Genomic DNA, 23,212 nt, shown 5'->3' on the forward strand with positions numbered 1-23,212 from the left:
GGTCTGGGTGCCGTTTCCATCTCTGGGGGTGAGGATACCTGGACCCGGGGTATAGAGTATGTTTGGGGAGTGTGATTGTGTGTACATGTCCATTTACGTTTATTCCTACGTTGGGTGAGTGCTGAGTGTTTGTATATGTGTGCATGAGGGTGGGAATGCATGTCTGTGTCTGTGTGTGCCTGTTTGTCTGTGTCTATATGTCAGGTCGGGTCTTAGACTCCACCTCTCTGGGAACTCCAAGGCCCTCCAAAGTGTGGAGGCCTATCTCCCCTCACCACACTCCCTGCCGGTGACTGATGCCCTCAGGGGTCGGTGCATTGTTGGTTCTTGGTGTCCAGGGCTGGGCGCTCAGGTCATGTGCCAGCTCACTCCCGGTGGCTACTTGGCGGGGCCTGGCGCCTGCTGCTCGGTCAGGCCTCTTCCGGGGCGCGGGGGGCCCTCGGGCCTCCGGCCTCTGTGCCTGCGGCTTGGTTCACTCTGGCACAGCTGGCTGCCGGCGGAGCCGGCGGGCACGCCGGTGCAGCCCCCTCTAGCTTCTGCCCGATGGCTACTGGGTGACCCCTCATCTGGGGATCCTCAGCCCTTCCCATGAAGGTGGCACGGATGCCCCTCCGGTGGTCCTCCTTGGGCTCTTGCACTCTGGGGCCTCTGGATGTCTGGGGCCTGGATCTCCTCCATGCCTGCTTCATGCCCTGGGGGACAGGGCTATGGCTCTCTACATCCTCTAGCAGACCATTACATGGGGAAACCATTTGAATACAAGCGCGCCGATCCACACAGGTGTGCACATGGGTGTTCACTGTTCGTAGACTTAAATCACACCTTTCTTGGCTGCTACTTCAAAGCACATTGTGCGCTGACTGTCCTGCGTGCTGCACAACAACATTCAATATTTAGTATTTACTGCTGTTTACACTTAGCTAGATTAATGCGATGGTGTTGTGTATAGTATGTTGCATTGTTTTGTTTTTTTTGCTTGTTTTCTATTCTTTTTCTCTCAACAGGTGATCCCGGAGATATTTTTTCTTCCCCCCTTTCTCACTGTCCCTCTCCCCTTCTGTTTTTCTTTTCCTTCCTCTTTCTTTCTCCCTTTCCTATCCCTCACTCATGTCTGTCCCGTCTGTAACAACTGAAAATAAAATAAATAATAAGAACAAAGGTCGATCAAATGGACCAATACGGCAATGCCATGATGATCCATTTGGCAAAATAAATCCATTGGGTATCCTTGTTGGTCTTCAGACAACAATTCTGACGGCTAAAGAACCAAATGGGACAGGCGGAAAAAAAAAAAAAAAAAAGAATGTTTATTGTATAATGGTCGTCACATTAAGATTGGTTACCTTCTCTTCCTACTGGATATATTCATTTTCCAGTAGCAACAGCATGTCTGAAGTGGATTACGTCCTTCTTTGTCCTGCACGTCAAAGGACAAATCCCCCAAAATTGCTTGAAAATAAATGGATGCATTTTTGTCATAGCTAGGCTTTCAGTACAACTCTGGGTCTGCATGGTTGGATGCATTACTGATGGGCAGGAGGAGGAGTATAGAGCACTAGTGGATGAGTTTGTGGATTGGTCTGCTTCTGAATGTGAATAAGATCAGAGAGATGGGGATGAATGTCAGAAGGAAAGGGGTGGCTGCACACTCAGGATGTTCATGTGGTGGAGGTTTGTACAACGATAGTCCAGACTGAACTGGAAGACCAACATAGAGGCTATATTCAAATTTGGGGATGAGTGGGCTCCTAGGGAAGCTGAAATCCGCACTGAGTGGAGCAAAATGTTGGAGATTTTCTTTCACTCACATATAGCGAACACACTGTAATTGGGCTGTGGTCTGATCTGGTGACACTGACTGAATAAAATGATCAGTGATTGGCTGAAAGCTGGATACTTTCAAGGCTGTGGTGGAGAGGTGGTCACTGAGCAAACTGTTATCCATCGTTATTAGTCCTGACAACCCTCTGCACGGCTAACTGGACAGGCAGCGCAGCACGTTTGAGCTCATCTCCCGCAGCGACAGATGTTGGAAATATTTCATACCACATGATATCACCTCCTAGAATAAAATATATCTGCCAGATATTATTAGTATTTTATATTATGAGATACATAAAGTATTTCTTTCCTCATGAAATACTTCAAGTGATTTTTGTTGTGTTTGTGTCGCAGGGCCCAGTGATGGCAGACCGCCCTCTGGCTGCAGCCTTCAGAGTCAGTCTTCATTTGAGTTCTGCAATCCCGCCACTCCAAGCCAACAACCGGGACAAGGAGACCCCTTCCAGACCCCCATAGACAGCAGTCCATTTCCAGAGGCCGAAGTTATGAACCCTTTCACCTCAACCACTGGTAAATAAGTGTACTGCAGCCACCGTTTGGTTACCTTGTGTAGTCAGAACTAAATTCTGCTATTAAAAAGAAATTCAGTGAAACAACAAACTTTGTAATGACAGCATAAATTATAATTGGATTGTGCCACTCTGCAGGCTTCCCATCTCAGTTAAAATTGCTGAGCATCAACTGTCTTTCTTGCTTTCTGTGTTAGCAAACAGTGTAGCTTGTAGCAGCTGTGTAAGTGATTGAAAGTCAGTCTTTTTGGTTTAGCATGTGGATGAAGTGCACAGTCCACAGCTATAACCAGACGGTAGCAAATTTAACGAGAAGGCCAGATTCCAATCTATCAAGGGCCTGACATATAAATCAGGCCCTTGATAGATATAAATTTATATATGATCAATTTTTTCACTCTACTTGAGAAGAGGGCAATATGATGCTACGTCATGCGTGGTAAAGATTTTACCAAGATTAAATGAACTCTGTAACTTCCATATATATCTTGTTACCTGTTGATGCTGGAAGTAGAAAATGTGTTTGTTTGAACACAGGGAAGTAGAAGGCATCTAATATATGAAAAAAGTTGCACAGAGCACTTTAAACCTAAAGATTGCATGCTGTTGTTCATAAACATTTTTCTTCCACGAGCCTTAGTGTATGAATTTTCCTTTCAGGTCAAACCAAGATGGATGTGGGTGATTCCCAGTTTCAGCCTCTGGCTCTGTCTGACACCCTGACGTTTGATGGTCTGGGAACTCCTTTGCAGGCTCCTTTGGCATCACCACAAGAGTAAGTCTGATTTTATAAGTCTAAGCTGCTTCTTCATAGCCTAGAGGGGAGCGTGGGAAAGACGGTGTTTTGTCTTTTTGAGCAGGCAGTGTGTGCCCTGTACGCTGGATGAAGTGCTTGGCCCTCCAACCACACCTGAAGCCCGGAACGATGAGAAGGCTCTATTAGAGCAGCTGGTTAACTTCCTCAGTGGGACAGATGAAAGCGAACTGGCTGAGCTTGACAAAGCCCTGGGTATCGACAAACTGATACAGGTGAGTAGGTCATAAAGCTTGGAAGACAGTGGAAAGGCTTACTGAACTCTCTGAGTGCTTTTATACTACAAACACATTAACAGAGCACTTTAGCTTTTGCTGTTGGACACTTTGACCAGCAGACTGGACTTTAAGCCCTGCAAAGGCTTTACAAGTTTAATTTTAAGACCAGTGCATGATCATTAATTTTACGATGTTGCTATAATTAATCAAAGCATTCAAAACAGTTGCTCAGCTGAAGCGCTGGCAGCCTCTGCTGGCCTTTTTTTGTGCCATCCACAAGGATTTGGCACAAGAAATATAAATAAAACTCCTGGACGGCATTCAAGTAAAACACAAGGTGATTCACTTAGTTTATAATGTTTACCTTTACTTCTGTTCAACTCTTCTAACCGCAGTCGTTTATAGTTTATTTTGTCTTGTTTAAAAGCAGATAAACTGCCAAATAATCACAGGCGATCTCTGGCTTTTATGCTTCTTTCAGTTCTTTGTAACACTCAGGTAACACATCAGATACGATTTAAATGGAATTAAAAGATTTCAGTGTTTCAAAAACATCAACATTGCTGGGGCAGCGACGTTGTTTAAATGGCTGAAAATGATTATGGTTCGATGTCAGACTTCCTTTTCCAAACCAGAAAACAGGAGATGATGTGTTTTTTGGGCGGAGCCAAATCATTGATAGAAAGTAATTGCTCTCTAAGTGCAAGTGACTATACATGTACGCTGTGGAAATGACATCTGTAGATTGATTTTTGTGTAATGGACTGACGTGGAAGCTGTACCTCGAGTGAGGAGATAACAGCAGCAGTACTGGCAGTTGAACAGTGAAGTAAACAATGAGGAACAAAGTGTGGCTTTGGAGTCCTCTGTCATCATGTAACTGTGATCGTATCATGTGGTCCAAGGGTTGAGCTAAGTTTGTCTTTAGTCATAGCCATTCATTTACTTAATGCTAGCATTAATGCGGACTGGTGTTCCAGATAAACTGTCTACAACTGTCTGATTTCAGACTTCAGGTCTCAAGTAACTCCAGGTCCAATAATTATCTTTTATGTTATTGCTCTCACTTTCCAGAATGTTTTTTTTTTCTCTTCTTAATGACCAAATAGATATACTAACATATTACTTAAAAGGCAACTTGACTAGAAAGTACTGGAAAAATCCTACCCCATCTTACTGAAGGACACTTTGTGGTGGTTACGAGACAACATCGTCATAATGATTTCCTTTTCCTGTTTTATTTCCCTCTTTGTAGGGTGGCTGCTTTGACCCTTTACCTCAAAATTTTCCACCCCAGCAACCCACTGCCACCCCAGTTTCCATAGACCCTAAACTCCCCACCTACCCTTCCCAATTCACACCAGCTCCACAAGCTCCTTTTCCTCCAGAGCTGGGCACGGTGGGGGCGCAAGGTCTGGGGTTCGGAGCCCCTCGAGGGGCCTTCCCCGGTGGGACGGGCATGGGACTCAGGCCAGGCATGACCAGACCACAGGGGATGGGCAACTCGGTCAGGCTGCCACCGAACCAACTGCGCCTGCAGCTGCAGCAGAGACTACAAGGCCCACAGCAGGTAAGGACACAGAGTCAGTTTGTCCGGTGTGTATTCAGCTCATTAACCTGTAAATGATGTCGCCTCTTTTCTTCTGCCTCTAACATTTTAAGTAACTACTGTGAAGTTTGTTTAGGTGTAATTTATTCACAGAATTTTATTGACCTGTTATGCTAATTCCCAGCTCCATAATTTTATTAAAATTAGCTTTACATGGTTAACAGTGCAGGCCCTAGATCAGGGCTGGGGGAACTCCAGGCCTGAAGGGCTGGTGTCCTGCAGGTTATAGATGTGTCCTTGATCCAACACTGCTTATTTAAATGACTAAGTTACCTCTTCAACATGTCTTGAAGTTCTCCAGAGGCCTGGTATTGAACTAATCATTTCATACAGGTGTGTTGACCCAGGAGGATATCTAAAACCTGCAGGACACCAGCCCTTCAGGCCTGGAGTTTCCCACCCCTGCCCTAGATCATTCCACTGTCTGAAATAAGTCATTTTAGCTCCTGTCTCTTTAAGGTCACCTTCCATTTAAAGCTTCAAACTCACATGAAATATTATTGAAACTGTGACCATGTTATGAGAAACCACGACAAGGCATAACAGGCAGCTGAGATAAAACTATGTGTTCCCTTTACCTTTTTTCTCCTCTCTCATCACTAGTGCTCGACTCCTCTTTCTCCCCGCTGCTCTTCTCTTCTGTCTCCACACTGTCCAATAGTGTTATTTTCTTTGTCTCTGATTCAATTTCTTCTTCTCTGTTATTGCTCTTATCGTGTCTCTGGTCTAGTTCAACCTGTCTGACCTCTGCTCATTGTGATTTTCTCTTTGCTGCAGCTCCAGAACAGGCTGGCAGGGATGAATCAGTTTCCAGGAGGAGCCCAGCATGTGAACATGGGGATTCGTCAGGGGGTGCAACAACCTCAAATGCCCTCGCAAGTGAGTCACGGTGGTAGAGAGTCACCATCCGCTGCTGCTTTTGTTTTTTTTTTTGTTTTTTTTTTTCTTTTGCCTGTCCCGTTTGGCTCTTTTGCCATCAGAATTATTGTCTAAAGGCGAAGAAAGATGCCCAACGGATTTTCTTTACCAAATTGACCATCCCAGCTTTGCCGTAATGGTCCATTTGATTCACCTTTTATTCTTTATTTTATTTTCACTTGCTGAATACGGGACAGACTTGACTGGGGGAAAGAAAAGGGAGAAAGAAAGAGGGAAAGAAAAACAGTTGAGAAGAGGGACGGGGGAGAAGGGCAAAAAACAAAAACCAACAGAATAAGCAGAAAAAAAAAAAAAATACATATATCGATCACCTGGATCACCTGTTGAGAAAGAAAAAAGAAAACAAGCAGAAGAAAACGAGAGTAATACAATAAACAACATCACAATGATATATGGGAATATGACAGTAAATACTAAATATTAAACATTATTGTGCAGCACATAAGATCGACAGCACAGTGTGCATTGAGGTAGGAGCCAAAAAGGGTGTAGTTTGTGTGTGTGATCACCCGTGTGTACACCTGTGAGCATGGACGCGCTTGTTTTCTTAAAAGGTTCCCTCATGTAATGATCTGCTAGAGGGTGTGGGGGGCCACTGCCCCGTCCTCCAGGGCATGAAGCAGGTATGGAGGAGATCAAAACCCCAGACATCCAGAGGCCCCCAGAACACAAGAGACCAAGGAAGACCAACAGAGGGGCAGCCGTGCCACTGTCCCAGAAAGAGCTGAGGAGAGTCCCAGATGAGGGGTCACCCAGCAGCCACGGAGCAGAAGCCAGGCTGGGTTGCAGTGACGTGCCCGTGAGCTCCGCCGGCAGCCAGCTGTGCCTGAGTGACCGAGCCCCAGGCCGAGAGGCCGGGGGCACCCCACCTCCGAAGTGGCCCAAGCGAGCCCCAGGCTCCAGGCCCCGATAAGCAGCCGCCAAGGAGTGAGCCGGTGTGTACCCGGACGCCCACCCCCGGACACAAAGAACCACCAATGCACCGATGTCTGAGGGAGTCCGCCCCCGGCAGGGGAAGTGGTGGGGGGAGATAGGCCTCCAAACCTTGGAGGGCCTGAGCTGTCCTCAGAGAGGTGGCGTCTGATACCCAACCTGACATATGGACACAGACATACAGGCACACACAGATACAAACATCCATTCCCACCCTCATGCTCTCATATGCACTTACTCCACACTCAACCAACGTGGAGACAGACATAAAGAGACGCTGTACACACAATCACACTCCCCAAGCGTACTCTACAAACCGGGTCTAGGTACCCTTGCCCCTGGAGGGGGGAACTGCACCCAGACCCAGGTTGTGTTACCCTTTTCCCTGCGGTGGGGAGAAGCAGACCGCCCCGACTCCGCAGCAGCAGGGAGGCCCCACATTCCGGACCCCAGTCGGACGGCCAACTCCTCCTCCTAGCCCCCTTGCTCCAGCAGACCGCAGAGAACGAGGGTGAGAGAAGACTCCTAACCTCCCTCCACCCGCTCATTGTAGTGTTGATGTATGTGTGTTCTAAGGTGCATTTAAAACCCAGGAGGGCATGGAGCTACCTGCCAGAGAGCAGCAGGTAAGCGCATAGTCCCTCCTGCTAGCCCTCAATGTCTACGTGTATTTAAAATTGAGAGGTGGGCAACGACGCCAGGGGTGAGGTGTACACCCTGATGGTAATTGGGATTCCGTGTAGCGTGCCCACCCCCAAGATCCTATATGTATGTGTAATGAGAGTGTGAGTAATGTGAATGTCTAAGTTGCGGGATAAAATTGAGGCAGAGGCAGCCAGAAGGGGACAGAGGGGGGGGTTACCTCCTCTGCACCCTGGTGACACACCCCTACTCCAAGGCCCTGCATGTGTGGGTGGTTGTGGTGGAGCGGGAAGAGGGAGGCAGCTGGAGATGGGGAGGGAAGGAAGGGAGGGGCAAGTGACCCCTCCCTGGGGCCAGCTCCCCCACTGACCCCAGTAGGCACCCCCATACTCCGCGACCCGCCAGGGAAGGGGGGCCCAGGCCCATCCGAACCGGGGCCCAGTGCAGCGGCGCCGCCCGGCCCCACAGAGCCCGGGGCCGTCCACCCAACCCCACCACAGAGAAAACTGCACCCACCCCATCATCCACTCATCTTCCAGACTACATAAGACAATAGACGCCCAGGCTGAGATCTTCCTCCACCTCTCCTGTATCTTCCCCTCTTGCAGAGAGAGTTCCTGAGAGAGGAAAGCTCCTGCAAGATGTGACAACCCCCCCCCCCCCCCCCACCAGTTGAAGAGCCCCCCAGGTGGCTCGGCGCACCGGCGGCACCCTGCGCCAGTGGTGGGCCCCCATATACCCACCGGCCCACAACCCCGGCAACACACCAACCAGGACCCAGGCCCCCGAGGCCCGGCCAGGGCCCCAGGCCAGAGCCGGAGCGCCCCCAGAACCTCACGCCCGTCCCGGACCCACCCAGGGGCAGCCAGGCTACCAGGTCAGTAACCCCCGTCCGTCAGCACAGACCCTCCCCTAGCCCTGCTGCACGTAGCCACGAGGAAACCGTCACCTAAGAGCCAACAGAGCCCCTAATTGGCCATGACCGCTACCCCGGGTTGAGCCCCCCAAGGAAGATGCTCCCGGGGAACCCCCCGACGCCCTAAGCCTGACCCTACCCCCACACCAATCACAACAGTGAAGGCGAGACCAAAATATGACCCCCCACCCCCACTAGGTGATGGAGCTGATCAGAGGAGCCAGAGCGATTGATCTGATGTGGTGGCAGAGGCTGTATCAAGACTAATGTAATCTAATAGATAATTTCTATATTGGTTAGAATTAAGATTGTTTTTTATTTTTCCAGTTCATGAGGACTGTTTTCTTGGCTATGCATAGGGCAGTGAAACCATATGGGCTATATTCTTTTCTGAAGTGACATTATCTAAGCTGCCCAACAAACACACTAAGGGGGAAGTTGGAATGTTACATTTCAGACACTTTGATAAGTCTTCACATATCTCGCGCCAAAACTTCTGAACTGGTGGACAGAACCAAAGAGCATGGATATAATTGTCCGGTGAATTGGTTTGGCAGTGTGAGCACTTGTTGGTAGATGCAAAGCCCATCTTGAACATCCGATGACCTGTATAGTGCACTCTATGTAGTATTTTGTATTGAATTAATTGAAGACTGGGATTTCTGATTAGATGAAAGGTTTTTAAGCAAATCTGAGACCAGAAGCTTTGGTCTAAGTTAACTGATAAATCCGCTTCCCATTTTGCAATAGGAAGTGATATTGATTCATCTGTTTTAGAAAGCATTCTGTATATTTTGGATAGTAATTTGGGGGTTTTAAGAGTAAAAAAATTGAACCACACTTGGTGGTGTTTGTAGTTCAAACTTGACCCGGTTTAAATTTCTTTTTTATTATGGATTTAATTTGTTGATATTCTAAAAATCTTTTCTTGTTGATCCCATATTGTGTAACTAGTCTGTCAAATGAAATAAATTCTGTTCCTTCTAGTATATGTTCTACATATTTGATTCCTTTACCATTCCAATCTGAAAAGTTTATCATATTATTGTTTTGTAATATGTCAGGGTTGTTCCAGATAGGTGTACGTTTGCATGGGATTAATGAAGATTCTGTCAACTTCAGAAACTCCCACCATGCTGTCAGAGAAGAGCTGATGTTGATGCTTTTGAAGCATTCATGTCGTTGGATGTTTGAGCTGATAAATGGTAGATCTGAAATCTCTAGATTATTGCAAAGTGCTTGTTCTACATCTAGCCAAGGTTCATCTAAAAGGGTATGTTTTAGCCATCCTGAGATAAACTGAAGCCTGTTGGCTAAGAAGTAGTGCTGAAAGTTAGGTAGTTCTAATCCTCCTTTATCCTTGGTCTTTTGTAGTGTTTTTAAGCTTATACGTGGGGGCTTATTTTTCCAAAGGAATTTGGACATATATGAATCTAGAGATCTGAACCAATCTTGCGGCGGTTTAGTTGGGATCATTGAGAATAAATAATTAATTTTGGTAATACCATCATTTTTATAGCAGCAACCCTTCCCATGAGTGATATGGGTAGACATTTCCATCTAGCCAGATCACCTTCTACTTTCTTTAAAAGTGGTGTATGGTTTAATTTAGTTAGATCTGCAAGCTTGGGAGAAATATTAATACCTAAATATTTTATATTTCCCGATTGCAGTGGAGTAGAAGAGGAATTATGGAAGCAGCAATTAATAGGAAGGACTGTAGATTTTGACCAGTTAATTGAGTAATCTGATATTCTTGCAAAAGAGTTTATCAATTCAATCACCCCAGAGATATTGGTTTGTGAGAAAGAGTAACACATCATCAGCATAAAGGCTGATTTTATGTTCCACGTTCTTGCATTTTATGCCCTTAATTGCTGAATTCTGTCTAATTGCTGCTGCTAGTGGTTCGATAAAAATTGCAAACAGTGAAGGGGAGAGTGGGCATCCCTGCCTGGTGCCCCTCAGGAGACATAAGCTGGAGGATGTCTGGTCATTTGTTCTGACACAAGCTGTTGGGGAATTATATAATATTTTTAACCAGTTGATGAAAGAAGATCCAAAACCAAATTTGTGTAAAGTTGCAAATAGAAATTTCCAGTTAACTCTGTCAAACGCTTTTTCTGCATCTAAGGAAAATATTGTAGTTTCAAGGTTTTTACTGTATGAGTAGTCTATCAAATTAAGTAATCTACGTGTATTTGTTGATGAGTGCCTACCTTTTATGAAACCAGTTTGGTCAGGATGAATTAAGAGGGGGGTTATTTTCTCTAGTCTCTTCGAGAGAGCTTTGCAGATTATTTTGAGGTCTACATTAATAAGGGATATTGGACGATAGCTTGAGGGATATACAGGGTCTTTGCCTGGTTTTAGCAGGAGATTAATGTTTGCAGAATTCATATTTGATGGAAGTCTGCCCTTTTCTTTGATTTCTAACAACGTTCTGTAAAAAACTGGTGCTAGAATCGTCCAGAATTCTTTGTAGAATTCTGCAGGAAAGCCGTCTGGACCTGGAGCCTTATTATTGGACATACTTATCAGGGCTTCCTGGAGTTCACCTGATGTCAGTGGCGAATCCAGTGCCATTGCTTGAGAGTCTAATAATTTTGGGAGAGTTATGTTGTCTACAAATTGATCAATTTCCTTTTTAGATGGGTTTATTTGTGGTGAATACAACGTTTTATAGAAATCCCTGAAAATGTTGTTTATTTGTTTCGGTTCATATATTGTGTTCCCAGATGAATCTTGAACAGCACATATAGTTGTTTTTTTCTTTATTTATTTTTAGCTGGTTTGCTAGAAATTGACCGGATTTATTACTATGTTCATAATTTTGTAAGCGTAGTCTTTGTACTAAGAATTTTGTTTTTCTATCAATTATCTCATTTAATTCTAGTTTTGTTTTGCGTATTTTGTTCAATGTTTCCTGATCTTGGTGGGACGCGTAGGCTTCTTCTAGTGATTTGATGTTTTTTTTCTAATTCCTGAATATTTTTGTTTTCTTTTTTCTTTTTATGTGATGAGAAAGAAATTATTTTACCTCTCATCACAGCTTTCCCTGCTTCCCATAAAACAGAAGCTGATGTTCCGGGAGTGTCATTAAAGTCTAAATATGAAGTCCACTCTTTTTTAAAATATTTAATAAAGTCTTCATCTTTAAGCAGTGATGTATTAAATCTCCAGTTTTTACTTGGCATAGTATTATTCTTGTGCATTAGTGTTAAAGATACAGGAGCATGATCGCTGACAGCTATAGGGTGAATCTCAGTGTCTGAAACGTCACTCAGCAGTGAGCTGCTGACCAAAAAATAATCTAGACGAGAGTAGGAGTGATAAACATGTGAAAAAAAAGTATATTCCTTACTGGTGGGGTGAAGGGAGCGCCATGCATCGCAAAGACCAAAGTCGCTCATATACTGTTTGATTATATTTGTGGACTGCCAATTACGCTGAGTTCCTGCTGTATTGAGCCTATCCATTTCTTCATTCAGTCCAAGGTTGAGGTCGCCTCCAAGCACAAGTGTGCCATCTAAGTGTTCAGAGAGTGCACTGAAAAAACCGTGAAAGAATGAGGGATCATCAACATTTGGACCATATACACTTACAATACATAGCTTTTTATCAAGTATAGATAGTTTAATGATTAAGAATCTGCCCTCTGGATCTATAACTGTATCGAGTACTGTGAAATAAATTTTTTTATGGATTAAAATTGCTACTCCCCTTTGTCTAGAATTATAACAAGCTGAGAACACATTAGGAAACTCAGGTGTTTTAAGTTAATTCGAACCTCTAAGAGGTCTGTGGGTCTCTTGTAAAAGGACAACATCTGCCTGTAGTTTTTTGAGTTGGTTAAATATTTTTAACCTCTTTTCTCTGGAGCCAGCTCCATTTACATTCCATGTAACGAATCTTAGTGCACCCATAGATGTCTGTACATAACTAGGGGTGTACTCTGTGTGTGTCGCTTAGACAGGTGGAGAGAATACATCACTTGTTCATGAATAAGGAGAGGGAGAGAGAGAAAAAATGTGTGGCGAGATGCTCCCTGAGTCTGACTATGTGTTTGCATATTTACTAATATGAGTATGCTTGGCTTAAGTGTGTGTATCCTGTAGGTCTGTGTGCGCTGTCTGACTGATGTAAATGTGCTGCCGTTGAGCGCATGACTGTGCGTGATCGTGCAGTGAGTAAGTGTCGAAATAAATGATGTTGTTTGTGGATGAGTGTGGAAGCAGGTGATCGAAGCAGTGAAAGAAATAAAGAAAGAAACCAAGGACGAGGGTGAGCAGCATAAAAACAAGAGGGGGAAAAGAGAAAAAAAAAAAAAACGAGAAGAGAGAAAAGAAAACGTAAACATTCCAATTAAATCACTGACGGAGAGTGACGGTGTTAATACTGCTATGAAATCACACTTAAGATGCGATTTGATACCGGTAAGTTAAACAGATGTTAATGCAAGTTAGTGTGAGTGGATAGGGAAAGGGTGTAGCGGATTCTTATCTGGTCTGAAGTTAATACAGCCACGGAGTGATGTTGGTGTCGCGGTGGAGCTGTCCGTCCACGTACAGCCGGTCCACAGCGATGACAGCGCGGGAGCCTTTCTGGATGAAGCCGCGTCGAATTGGGAAGAGGACCCTGCGTCGTTCCAGGATCTCTTTGGGGAACTGATCGTTCACGCTGAAGTCCGTTCCTTTTAATTCCCTGCCGCGGCTTTTCACATGTTGCTTTTGTTTGAAGTGGCCGAATTTGGCCACGATAGGACGTGGTCTCCCGGCCGTAGCCCGAATGGGGCCGAGGCGATGCACCCTATCGAAGACGATGTTCTTCACCGTGTCCTCCGGCAGCTTCAGGTGGGTTTTGATGAAGCTTTTTACCGTGGTCTCCGCGTCCTCTCCAGCGGCTTCTGGAATACCAGAAAATACTAGATTATCACGCATGCTACGAGCTTGTAGATCAATAACCGTTTCTTTTATTTTTTTATTTTCTCTATTGAGCTGGGTAACATTTTCTGTGAGAGATTTCACCGACTCCCTTAGCGTGGCATTTTCAGCAGCGAGCGTTTCCACTTGCTGCTGGCTGAACTCCAGGGATTCTCGCAAGCATTTAAATTCCCGGTGAAGAATCTCCACCAGGGACAGCCTTGCGTCGAAACTGGACAATCGCTTGTCGATTGACTCCAGTATGTCGGCAATATCTTTGCCAGCTGGCGATGTTGTGCCGGGGGAATCTGCCGGGCGTTGTCTTTTCGACGACGGCGTCTCAGATTTGGCCGGGGAAGCTGCACTCTGGGCCTTCTTCATCACGAGATCCTGAAGCACTGATCAATATAATCTTGGAGAGCCTCTAAACTCTCCCCGTTGTTCTCCAGGGTGTTGGAGATTATTTAGACAAATATTGTTAGTTATGAGACAATTGATAAGTGTATTTGGTAATACTGAAGCTTAAAGAAATTTGTTCAAATCTAAACTACCATTTGCTTTAATTTTCCGCCAAAATCTCCGGCGTCTGACGTCAGTTACAACATGAGTCGCTTACCTTGACCGCTGCTGCTTTTGTTAGCAGGCTGAACTTTGTGGATTTAACTATAGATTTTTTTTTTCAGATAAAAAAAGTGATAATAATCAATATTGGTGCTGAAATTCAAGCCATAGAAATGAATAACTGTGTGTCTGTTTATATACTGCACATTTCAGTTAAGCATAATGTGCATTTCTGTCCATTAATTTAACAAGTTCACAGTATTCTTTTTGTTTTGTTTAAGCTCTTGTTAAAAAGAGTCATATATGTTTTATACCCGCTCTAAATCTCACAGTGTAAACCCAACACCTTTTTGTTCATGAGTTTTTTTTTCTGTAACCTACTTTCATCATCAGTATCATCATAGTTTGCTGTAAAACTCCATCAGTCTAATGTCTGTGATATAAAGTGATCGAAACAGGCCTGGGTGCCCTGGATGTTCGACCGTTTCTGACAACTTGACTGGAGAAAACTTGAAAGCAAATGAAAAGTATCTTTCGCACCAACATTTTGGGTTTAGATACTCGCAATCGGTGCAAATGAATTTGGTTGCAGTTTTTTAATAGAGCTTAAATTTTCCGCACCGGAGACTTCATGTTTCTGCACTTAACGAGGATATGAGGGCCCAAGAAAGGGCAAACTAAAAATACTGAATTTCCACGCACCTCTATAACTCTGAAAATATTTACAGTGTGAAGGTAAAATTATGCATGACTTCATTTAATAAACAAAAGTTATCATACAAAATAATTAGCTGATTTTTGGGGGGTCAGGTGAGACCCAAAAGAATGTAAGTGTCCTAATGCAGGCTTTAATTTAGGTCTTGTATTGTCTTTTTGTGCCAGTTTCAGCCACATAAGATCTTTGAACCCTATCAGGAGCTGATTGAAATTAAGTACTGTACTATGGTTATTATGCTGGTCTTTAAATTGGGTGAATTTGCTTTCTTAAGCCTGTACAAAGCAGCTCAGGATAATAAGATTAACTATCATATTTAGGTTGAACATGGGCAATAATTTCTCTGTAACAGGCTCTTTTGCTCCCTCTCAGCAGCCTCCGCTGAATGCCCAGATGCTGGCTCAGCGTCAGCGGGAACTCTACAGCATCCAGCATCGCCAACGCCAGCTATTCCAGCAGAAGGTCATGCTGATGAGACAGAACATAGCAGGCACTCCCACTGGAGCCGTGGGGCCCATTGGGACTCCTAGGGTCCCCAAAGCTCCCCCCACAACGACTCAACAACAGCAGCAACAGCAGTTCAACTTCCCACCAGGGTACAACCCGATGGCGGGAAACCCTCCTACCTCACCAAGTCACTTCAGCCCCATTACCGCGGGCCCTCTGGACAACAAGCTGCCCGGCAGAGTTCCCCTGAACAACCAGACGTTGATGGGTGGCGTGCAGGGCCAGTTCAACAGCACCGTCAACTCCTCATTGCAGCAAGGCCTGTTTCAGCAGTTTGGAGGGTCCGGTGAGTTCACGGGAGCAAAATAACCAAAAACTAAACCACGACAGGCTCACTTTAAAATATCAACACTTTTTGTAATTAATACAGGTGGAGACAAGTGAAGAGATGTTGGTGTGAACCTGGTTTTTGTTTGTTCTGCTTTGTTTTATTGTTTTTTTCGGGGAGGGGGGACGACTTTCATTTAGGTCAAGGCACCTGGGGTAGCTTTAGGAAATAGGATGTGGTCTGCATTAAATGCAATTAGAAGTAGGACCATGAAGGGAATTGTTAAACAAATATTTTTATCTCACAAACTGACATAAAAATAAATGATTGTTTTACTACTGATGGGTAAAATTAACTTATAATGCCGTTGTTCAACAGTGAGGTTAAATTGGCTATTAGTTTACCATTGGTTAACACCAATTATAATGAAGTTTTACCCTTAACAGTTTGACAGACTTAGAGGTGCAAGTCCCTAAAGCCAGCTGGGAATCAGACTTCCAAGGCTTCCAACTTCGACTTCAGTCTGGAGTTCTGCAGGAGCGCTGCCCCATGTTGCTTTTTCAGGCTAACACTGGCTAGGCCCTTACTGGTAAAACAAACAAACAAAAAAAAAGCAAGACTTCAAGGTTATCTTTTGGTGACCCCCTCCCTCTGTGTGCGTAGCCTCGGACAGGTCACAGGGTTCTTCTTGTCTTTTCCAACATACACTCCACCCTCACTCCTTACCCCGGACCAGTTTGCCCGTTAAGACCTGACCAAGAGCAAGGGTCTAGGATTAAACCCTTTCACCATATTAAGGCGGCGATTCATCCCCATTTGAAGTTTCCTTGAAGAGGACATATTTAAACCTTGTTCACAAATTGGAGGAAAAATTGGTGTGGATGCTAAACTGATCTGTTGTGATGAATAAAGAGGTGGAGCTGAAGGTGCTAATCTACCTTTCACCAGTGAAATGGTAACAACAATTGTAGATTCAGCCAGCAGGAATGAGCTTCCTCCAAAAGTGTCTGGGCTCGTTCTTAGGAGTAGGTTGATGACCTCAGTAATCTGCTCTTCCATATTGAGTGACTGGATAGAGGCTCTTTGTTGTGCATTTAGCTCTAAGCACATGATTGTGTCTGCGTTTCTGTTCGGAAGGTGTTGCCACCCACTTTGTTGGTTGGTGAATTTGATTTTGTGCCTAAGAACATTAAAACCTTTTAAAAATTGATTCACCTACATAAATTTACTATGATTTCACATCTTTGAAACATCCATGTTTTCTTTGTTACAGCTGTGGTCCAGCAAGACCCACCGTTTGCTCCTGAGATGAGCCCCTCCAGCCCACTTTTATCACCTCAGAACTCCACCTCCCAGAGTCCTCTACTTCAGCAAAACTCATCTACTGGCTACCAGTCACCCGACATGAAAGGCTGGCAACCAACAAGCGTGGGCAGGTTAGGAGCACGCATACGGTTTATAAGGAACAAAGACGAGTTGCAAACATTAATAAATTAAATCTGTGAGGCCGGTTTTAACTAATCTCTGACTGTTTTCTGTGCTGCAGCCTGTTCAGTCAGTCAGGACAGAGCGCAGGGCAGGCGTTTGGCCAGCAGGGGGTTTATAACAACATGAGCATCACCGTTTCCATGGCCGGGGGCTCGAGTGGCGTCAGCTCATTACCTCCCATTGGGCAGTCAGTTGGCATGAGCAACAGTAACCTCAGCAACGTTGGTTCAGTGTGCAACGACCAGCAGGTCAGTGTCTTTGAACCTGCCAGCCTGGACAGCTGTGATAGTTTCATGTCCCACTGACCACCTTTCACTGCCTGGTGACTTTGTTTTTACTTTCCTTAGTGTTCCCTCTTTTTCTTAAACATGCTTTCACCCTCTGTGTTCTCGTGTTTAGCCTCAGTTGTCTTTTATTTCCTGTTTTACTTTGCATCGGCATATACACCCCAGTTGCATTTGCTTTGTCATAGTTTCAGTTTGTGCCTTTATTTTAGAGTATGCTCATAGGATGCAGAGTTCTCCTTCCAGTTCTCCATTTACGCCCAAGTTAAATTGCTTTTTTTTTTGGATTGCATCGTGTGCTTCTGAAAATGTTTAGTGAGGTCAAAAAGGTTCAGCAAATGCACCGTTTCTTTCTTGTTCTTATCAGGTTAATTGTGCAGGCTCCAACCTTTACAGAGGCTTCCTTGTTGCTAAGTTACAAACCACCTCTTTATTTTTTAAATAATTACAAAAAAACACCTTGTAGCCTCAACAAATGGCATAATAAACAATGCAAAGTAGTGAATAAGCAACAAAACAGCCCTTGCATCAAACTTTGCAAATCTGTCAAAATGATTGACAGCTTTTAGACTTTTCCCGACGCTGTCAGTGATGGTTCTCGCGACCTCCTTCCCTCTGTAAGCATTGCCTCGCGCTTTATTCCCGTGTTTCTGCAGGTGCAGCAGGTCCAGGTATTTGCGGACGTCCAGTGCACAGTGAACCTTGTTGGCAGTGATTCCTACCTGAACCAGGGCTCCATCGGAGCTGCGGCCTCCCAGAAGGGCCCCGGACCCCAGGGCTCCCAGAACAACCAAGCCCAGCAGAAGAGCCTCCTCCAGCAGCTGCTCACTGAGTGACACCCCCCACCTCTTCAGCTCTCCTACTCTATCTACTTCTCACTTCTACACCTCCTCCTTGGAGGGTCGGTGCACCAGACCCATTGCTGTCTCTGTCTCACCTTTTGGATGGATCGATGTACGGACGGATGGATGTTTGGACGGCCACAGAGTAGGCTCAGAGAGGTCTGGCTGTCAGTGGAGTTTTCGCAGCCTAACCACTTCTGTGCTGGGGAGGGGTGGGGATTCAGGGCTGGTTGTTTGATGCCCAGAACATTTTAAGTCAAGACTGAAGTCAGAAGGAGCAGCAGTGTATTTAAACCTGCCTGTCTAATCTGTCTGACAACCTGTCTGTCTGCCTCAGCCTATTAAAGGCAGTGTTGTCTTGCTGCTCATTCCTTGGTGACCTACTTCCTGCTTCCTGACCCAAGAAAACAACTGCAACGTCATTGTAGTTTTGCCAAGTTTTTGTCACTGTCAAATCAGGGCCGGCCTCCTTTTTATTTGTGTTTTATATGTTTTTGTTTGTTTTTGTTTTTTCTGATCGGACGGTTTCTGTCAGGCCGTCGAAACAGCAAGCAGCAGCAGCGCATCTCGGGAGCATGAGTTGCAGCATACAGCTGGGCTCAGTGTTTTTAAAGTGTTGGGATTATCCCACACAGCAGCACCTCTGGCTTTTATTTTTGTTTGTTTGTTTGTTGTTGTTGTTGTTTTGTTTTTTCTCTGCCTGTCTCTCAGCGATGTGGGAATGTTAAGGTTTCAGACCTCTGTGGCATTGTGGGATAGAAGCTCAGTATCAGCTGGTTCTGTGACTGTCTCTCTCTATCAGCTACGGTGCCTGGTGGAAGTTTGAGTTTTTCCCAAGCTCTGCTTCTTCTTCTTCTACTTCTACTTGTTCAACATATTATTCTATTGCATCATTATTTTTTTGTTTGTGTTTTGGGTTGGATTGGGGGTTTTATTGTTTTGTTTTTTGTTTTTTTGTTTTTTAAACTTCTGCTCTCGCCGTCATCATCATCTTCACGATCATCAGAACAAGCTTTGACAACAGCCAGGATGGATGGATGGATAGATTGATGGATGGATGGATGGATGGATGGGAGACAGACGGGATGCTGCTCAGTTTGGAACTTTACGTGTCTTCCTCCCCTGGGAGGAGGTTTTATTTTTCTCAAAGTATAAGAAAAAAGGACTGTTATGATTATTTAACTGTCTGTCCGTCACATTTTACCCCTCACCTCAGCAGCTGTGAATACAGAGCCCCGTTGGGTTCTCTCTCTTTCTCTCTCTCTCTGTGTATCTTCATGCTATCTCTCAGCCTATCAGTGTTGTTTGCCATGTGCACCATGCAGGCAGGTAGTATTGTACAGTACAGAAGGACAAAGACTTGGGGATGAGCTCACTCTTGTAACTGCTTTCCTTTAAGAAAAAAATGAGAAAAAACAAAGAAAAAAAACAAATGTAATTAATTGATTACTCAGAAAAGCAAAACATATATATTATAATGTGATTCGATCCAGGTTTTCTTTCTTTTTTTTTTAGATTATTTTTTTGGCATCATGATATTGTAACACAGCTACATGTTGTGGTGGAGGAGGAAGATGTTATTCCAGCTTCTAAAATGTGAAACTTTTAAGCGATTTGGTTTTTGAAGAATTTTTAAAAAAAAAAAAAGGTAGATCTCGCTCCCTTTGGCGTCCCAGTCAGCACTACATGCAGCCACACTTAAAAAAAAAAGGGTTTGATTGCTCTGCTTTCTCTCTTGTTGTAACCAGGGAGCTAGTTAGCCATCTTTCTTGCTTTCTCCTCTTTTTTTATTCTTATGTATGTACAATACTTTCAGAAAAACGTTTCAGACAGTACATGTGTTGTAACCATTGTATAAAAAAACAAAGCATAATGATAAACTGAAACCGGGCTGTGAGCCGCAGCAAACGGCACGCTTTTGGATATTGTTCCTATATAATGACATTTAAGTAGAGGCTTTAGTGATAGAAGTTCCTAACAAAGATGTGATGGATAATTGATTTAAAGCTGTCATGAATTTGAATCCAAACAGGAAGAGTTGCAAAAACATCCTTTCATTTTCTCCTCACCTCCTGGGAATCTTTATTATTATTATTATTATTATTATTACGAGGAATTTAACCCTCTTCTCCTTCCACCTCTGGTTTCCCTGATGAAGACTTCACTCCACTGGCTACACACTCATATACAGTTTTCTGTTGACTACTGTTGCTCAGTCAGACACTGTGTCTCTCAGCGATAACAGACCTCTCGTGACAAAAAAATTCAAATCTTAAGATGTGCTACTTACACCTTACCGGAAATTTAAGAAGGAGAAAACCCTGCTGAGATGTTGCCTCTTAATATTCTTTACATGACTAAAATATTGTAGAGCTATAAACATGTAATATGTGGATTAGGCACTTCCTAATGCATATGATTTTTCTAAATTTGCTCCAGTCCGACACCCTTTATCCAAAGGTTTAAATTAGAGGATGCTAAACAACATTTGGAATGAGTGTAACCAAACTTGGTGGTCTTTTTCTTTTCTTTTTCTTTTCTTTTTTTTCAAAAGCAGGGCTCGTTCTGTCGGGGAGCATCATTCGAGTTTCCTCCTGTCAAATCTGCCATGTCTCAACGCCAGCACAAATATCGGGTGCTCCCTGATCGAACCGGTCTCAGTTTATTATTTCATTTCCTTTCTCTCGTGGAAACTTGATCCATGGAGAAGGTTTCAAATAAAGCTTACTCCTCCCCCCACCCACCCACCCAGCTAATAAGTCTTCAATCTGCCAAAACTTGTCGTTCACGTAGGTGATGCAGTCGCGTGGAATAGGGCTTCTTTCCTGTGTCTTTACACAGAGATACTTCGCCGTATGCAATGTTTTACCCAGAAAAAGAGGGATAGTATGCAAGGTCTACATTCCACCCACCAACTTCTGAAGTGTTTAATAATGTGAGAACCACTTTGTGCTCATCTGCAACGCTCTGTGTGACAATCTTGACGTGTTATTTGTGTGCAGAATCATGCAGTGTGCGTCCAAACAGTGGCTCAGGAAGTAAATGCAAAAACAACTCCATTATAGAGAGGATTTCTTTCTATTTTTATATGGATTTATTTTAAAATCATGCTAACAAGTCTTCTTTCATAAATCAAGAAGAAGCAAACATAGCACTTGGTTATCATCGACTTTACTAATTGTTAAATATGATGGATTTGTCCCAGAATAAGGAATAAAAGTAACTTGTATGTAAAATTAATGCAGTGCACCAAATACAACAGTGGGGGCAAAACGTGGCAAAAACTCACCAGCAAATTTTTGTTGCTTTTGTTTTGTAAATAATGTAATTGATCAAAAAAAGTCCTTATGTGTCGCTTAATTTTTGAGAATTTTTCCCACTTCGGTCCTTTGAACTGCATCGCAGTCCACAAGCAGTTAAAAACGTACTACCTCCAAACTCTTTGTCAAAGCAGGAGAAGGCAAGAAAGTTTCCCAGATTCTGGAGGAATAGAGTTAATTGTTGACTTTTTAGAAATGCCTGAATTCATGATCATCCTTGTGGGTTACTGTGGTAAGGAGCTCCAGCTCAATTATTTGAATGTTTGACCTCCAAAATCAGAAATTCAGGGGGAAACTGAAGGCAAGAACATATCTCAACCCCGCCTCAAGCCTCAGACCATTTTAACACCCTTTTAGACCCCCTCGAGGAGTATTTTCTAGAGAATTGTTTGAATGCAGTTGCCTGACAGTCCTGCGCCACTGTTTGGACGGCAGAAGTTGCACAAAGTGGGAGGACGCACCTTTCTGAAAGGTTTCTGTCAGTGTCAGCCTTCCTCCTTTCACTTTCCTGCATGAAATAGGCATTCCTATGGAAGTGGTTTCCTCTCCAACCCTGTTCATTGCAGAAACTCAGCAGCAGCTGTCAGCTTAACCTGCAAATAAAGAAAAATAGAAGGAAAAATATATGCCAAATACATCCAGCGTAAGGTTTTATATGCAACAGCCATCCAGTGGAAACGACAGTCCCTCCTTTGCTTCCTTTACTAGCCTCCCTCCGTCATCACTACAAGTAACAGGTACCAGGTTAGGTTCTTTTGTAACGTTGGTTTCAAGATGTCAACATGATGTATATAACAGAGAAATGTGAATATGTATTTGTTCAGAATCAAAAAAAGTAGTGCTCCGAGTTTGTGGTAAATAACTACTCGCCTCCGTCACATTTTTATTTGATTTGATTTTCTACCTTTTTTTATTTTTATTTCTGATGATGTATGTATGTATATGACTATCAGTGAGTGTGTATGTATGTGTGATTAATACTGTATATCTGGTGTTCTCTAAGATAGAAGATGTCCTATATGATTCTCTCCTTCTTCTTCGACTCTTTTCAACCCTGCACAGTACCTGTGGGTGTTTCAGATGACTATGCCAGAGAATGGTTTTAGCGACTGCTGAATGTGATTTTACTGAGAGAGAAGCAGTGTGGACTGGCTTTTTGTACGGGTTAATTTAAAAAAAAAAAAGGCCATATTATTTAATTTTCTCTGTTGTCAGAAGTTTAAGCAGATCTGGGAGAGTGGAGCCTTGGTTTTATGGAGAAGCATTGCCCAGTTGAGCTGGATGTTTTCTTTCTTTCTGTCTGACTGATGTAGCCTCTCTTCTTCTTCTTCTTCTTGCATTCATCGGTAGTAAATGACCAAAGCTTCAACACGTTTCATGGACTCATATGCAAACCTCATCATCACTGGACACAACATAATGTAGCAGCCCCCTTTATTGGATTTCTCTGCTGCTGCTCTGCGTGTTCGTACCTCCTGTGGCATTACAGCAGCAAGCTGTGTGATGTCCCAAAGTTTAGGTCAGTTTTTCGAGACGTCTCCACTTTTTGCCATTGAGGTCTTTTGAGCCTGAAGTGCTATCACTCGTTTACAGGAAGAGAAAAAAAAACATTGCAACCCTTAGCTATGCACCTTACTGAAACAAGCATTTCCTCACCTTGTAGAGTTAACACTGGAGCATTTCATTTCATAGATATTTACAGTCACAACAAAATAATTTTAAAAAAGCCCACTCGATATCTGATGACCTTCACTTCTTCTTTTTGGTTTTTGGTTTTCCATCAACTGAATACTTTATACCAAACTTGAGGTGCCTCGTGTATATACTTTCTGCAGTAAAGATTGCTCCTTTGCTGTTTAACAGTAATAACCTTGTTAACCAGG

The 23,212-nt window shown here is 43.8% G+C and overlaps 1 protein-coding gene and 1 long non-coding RNA gene across 6 annotated transcripts in view; one reads left to right on the forward strand and one right to left on the reverse strand.

Moving 5' to 3' along the window:
- The window catches only part of ncoa1 (nuclear receptor coactivator 1), a 101,777-nt gene extending 79,260 nt beyond the window's left edge, over nt 1-22,517 (forward strand). For 3 of the 5 annotated variants that reach the window (XM_085133279.1, XM_085133281.1, XM_085133278.1), the window contains 9 exons: nt 2,176-2,352; nt 3,012-3,126; nt 3,212-3,380; nt 4,639-4,953; nt 5,770-5,871; nt 14,993-15,413; nt 16,669-16,831; nt 16,942-17,131; nt 17,824-22,517. In XM_085133279.1, coding sequence (XP_084989405.1) covers nt 2,176-2,352; nt 3,012-3,126; nt 3,212-3,380; nt 4,639-4,953; nt 5,770-5,871; nt 14,993-15,413; nt 16,669-16,831; nt 16,942-17,131; nt 17,824-18,003 — 1,832 coding nt within the window. In that variant the 3' untranslated portion in view covers nt 18,004-22,517. The remainder of the gene's footprint in view (nt 1-2,175; nt 2,353-3,011; nt 3,127-3,211; nt 3,381-4,638; nt 4,954-5,769; nt 5,872-14,992; nt 15,414-16,668; nt 16,832-16,941; nt 17,132-17,823) is intronic. The other 2 variants (XM_085133280.1, XM_085133282.1) reach the window with 2 other exon arrangements.
- LOC146501975 (uncharacterized) lies at nt 1,299-14,995 on the reverse strand. The gene is made up of 2 exons (XR_014869418.1): nt 13,961-14,995; nt 1,299-5,905 (listed from the first exon to the last, which is right to left on the reverse strand). It is a non-coding gene; the product is annotated as an uncharacterized LOC146501975 (long non-coding RNA).
- Nucleotides 22,518-23,212: the final 695 nt, after the last annotated feature.

Source organism: Neolamprologus multifasciatus, chromosome 15, assembly GCF_963576455.1.
Source record: "Neolamprologus multifasciatus chromosome 15, fNeoMul1.2, whole genome shotgun sequence".
Lineage (NCBI taxonomy): Eukaryota > Metazoa > Chordata > Actinopteri > Cichliformes > Cichlidae > Neolamprologus > Neolamprologus multifasciatus.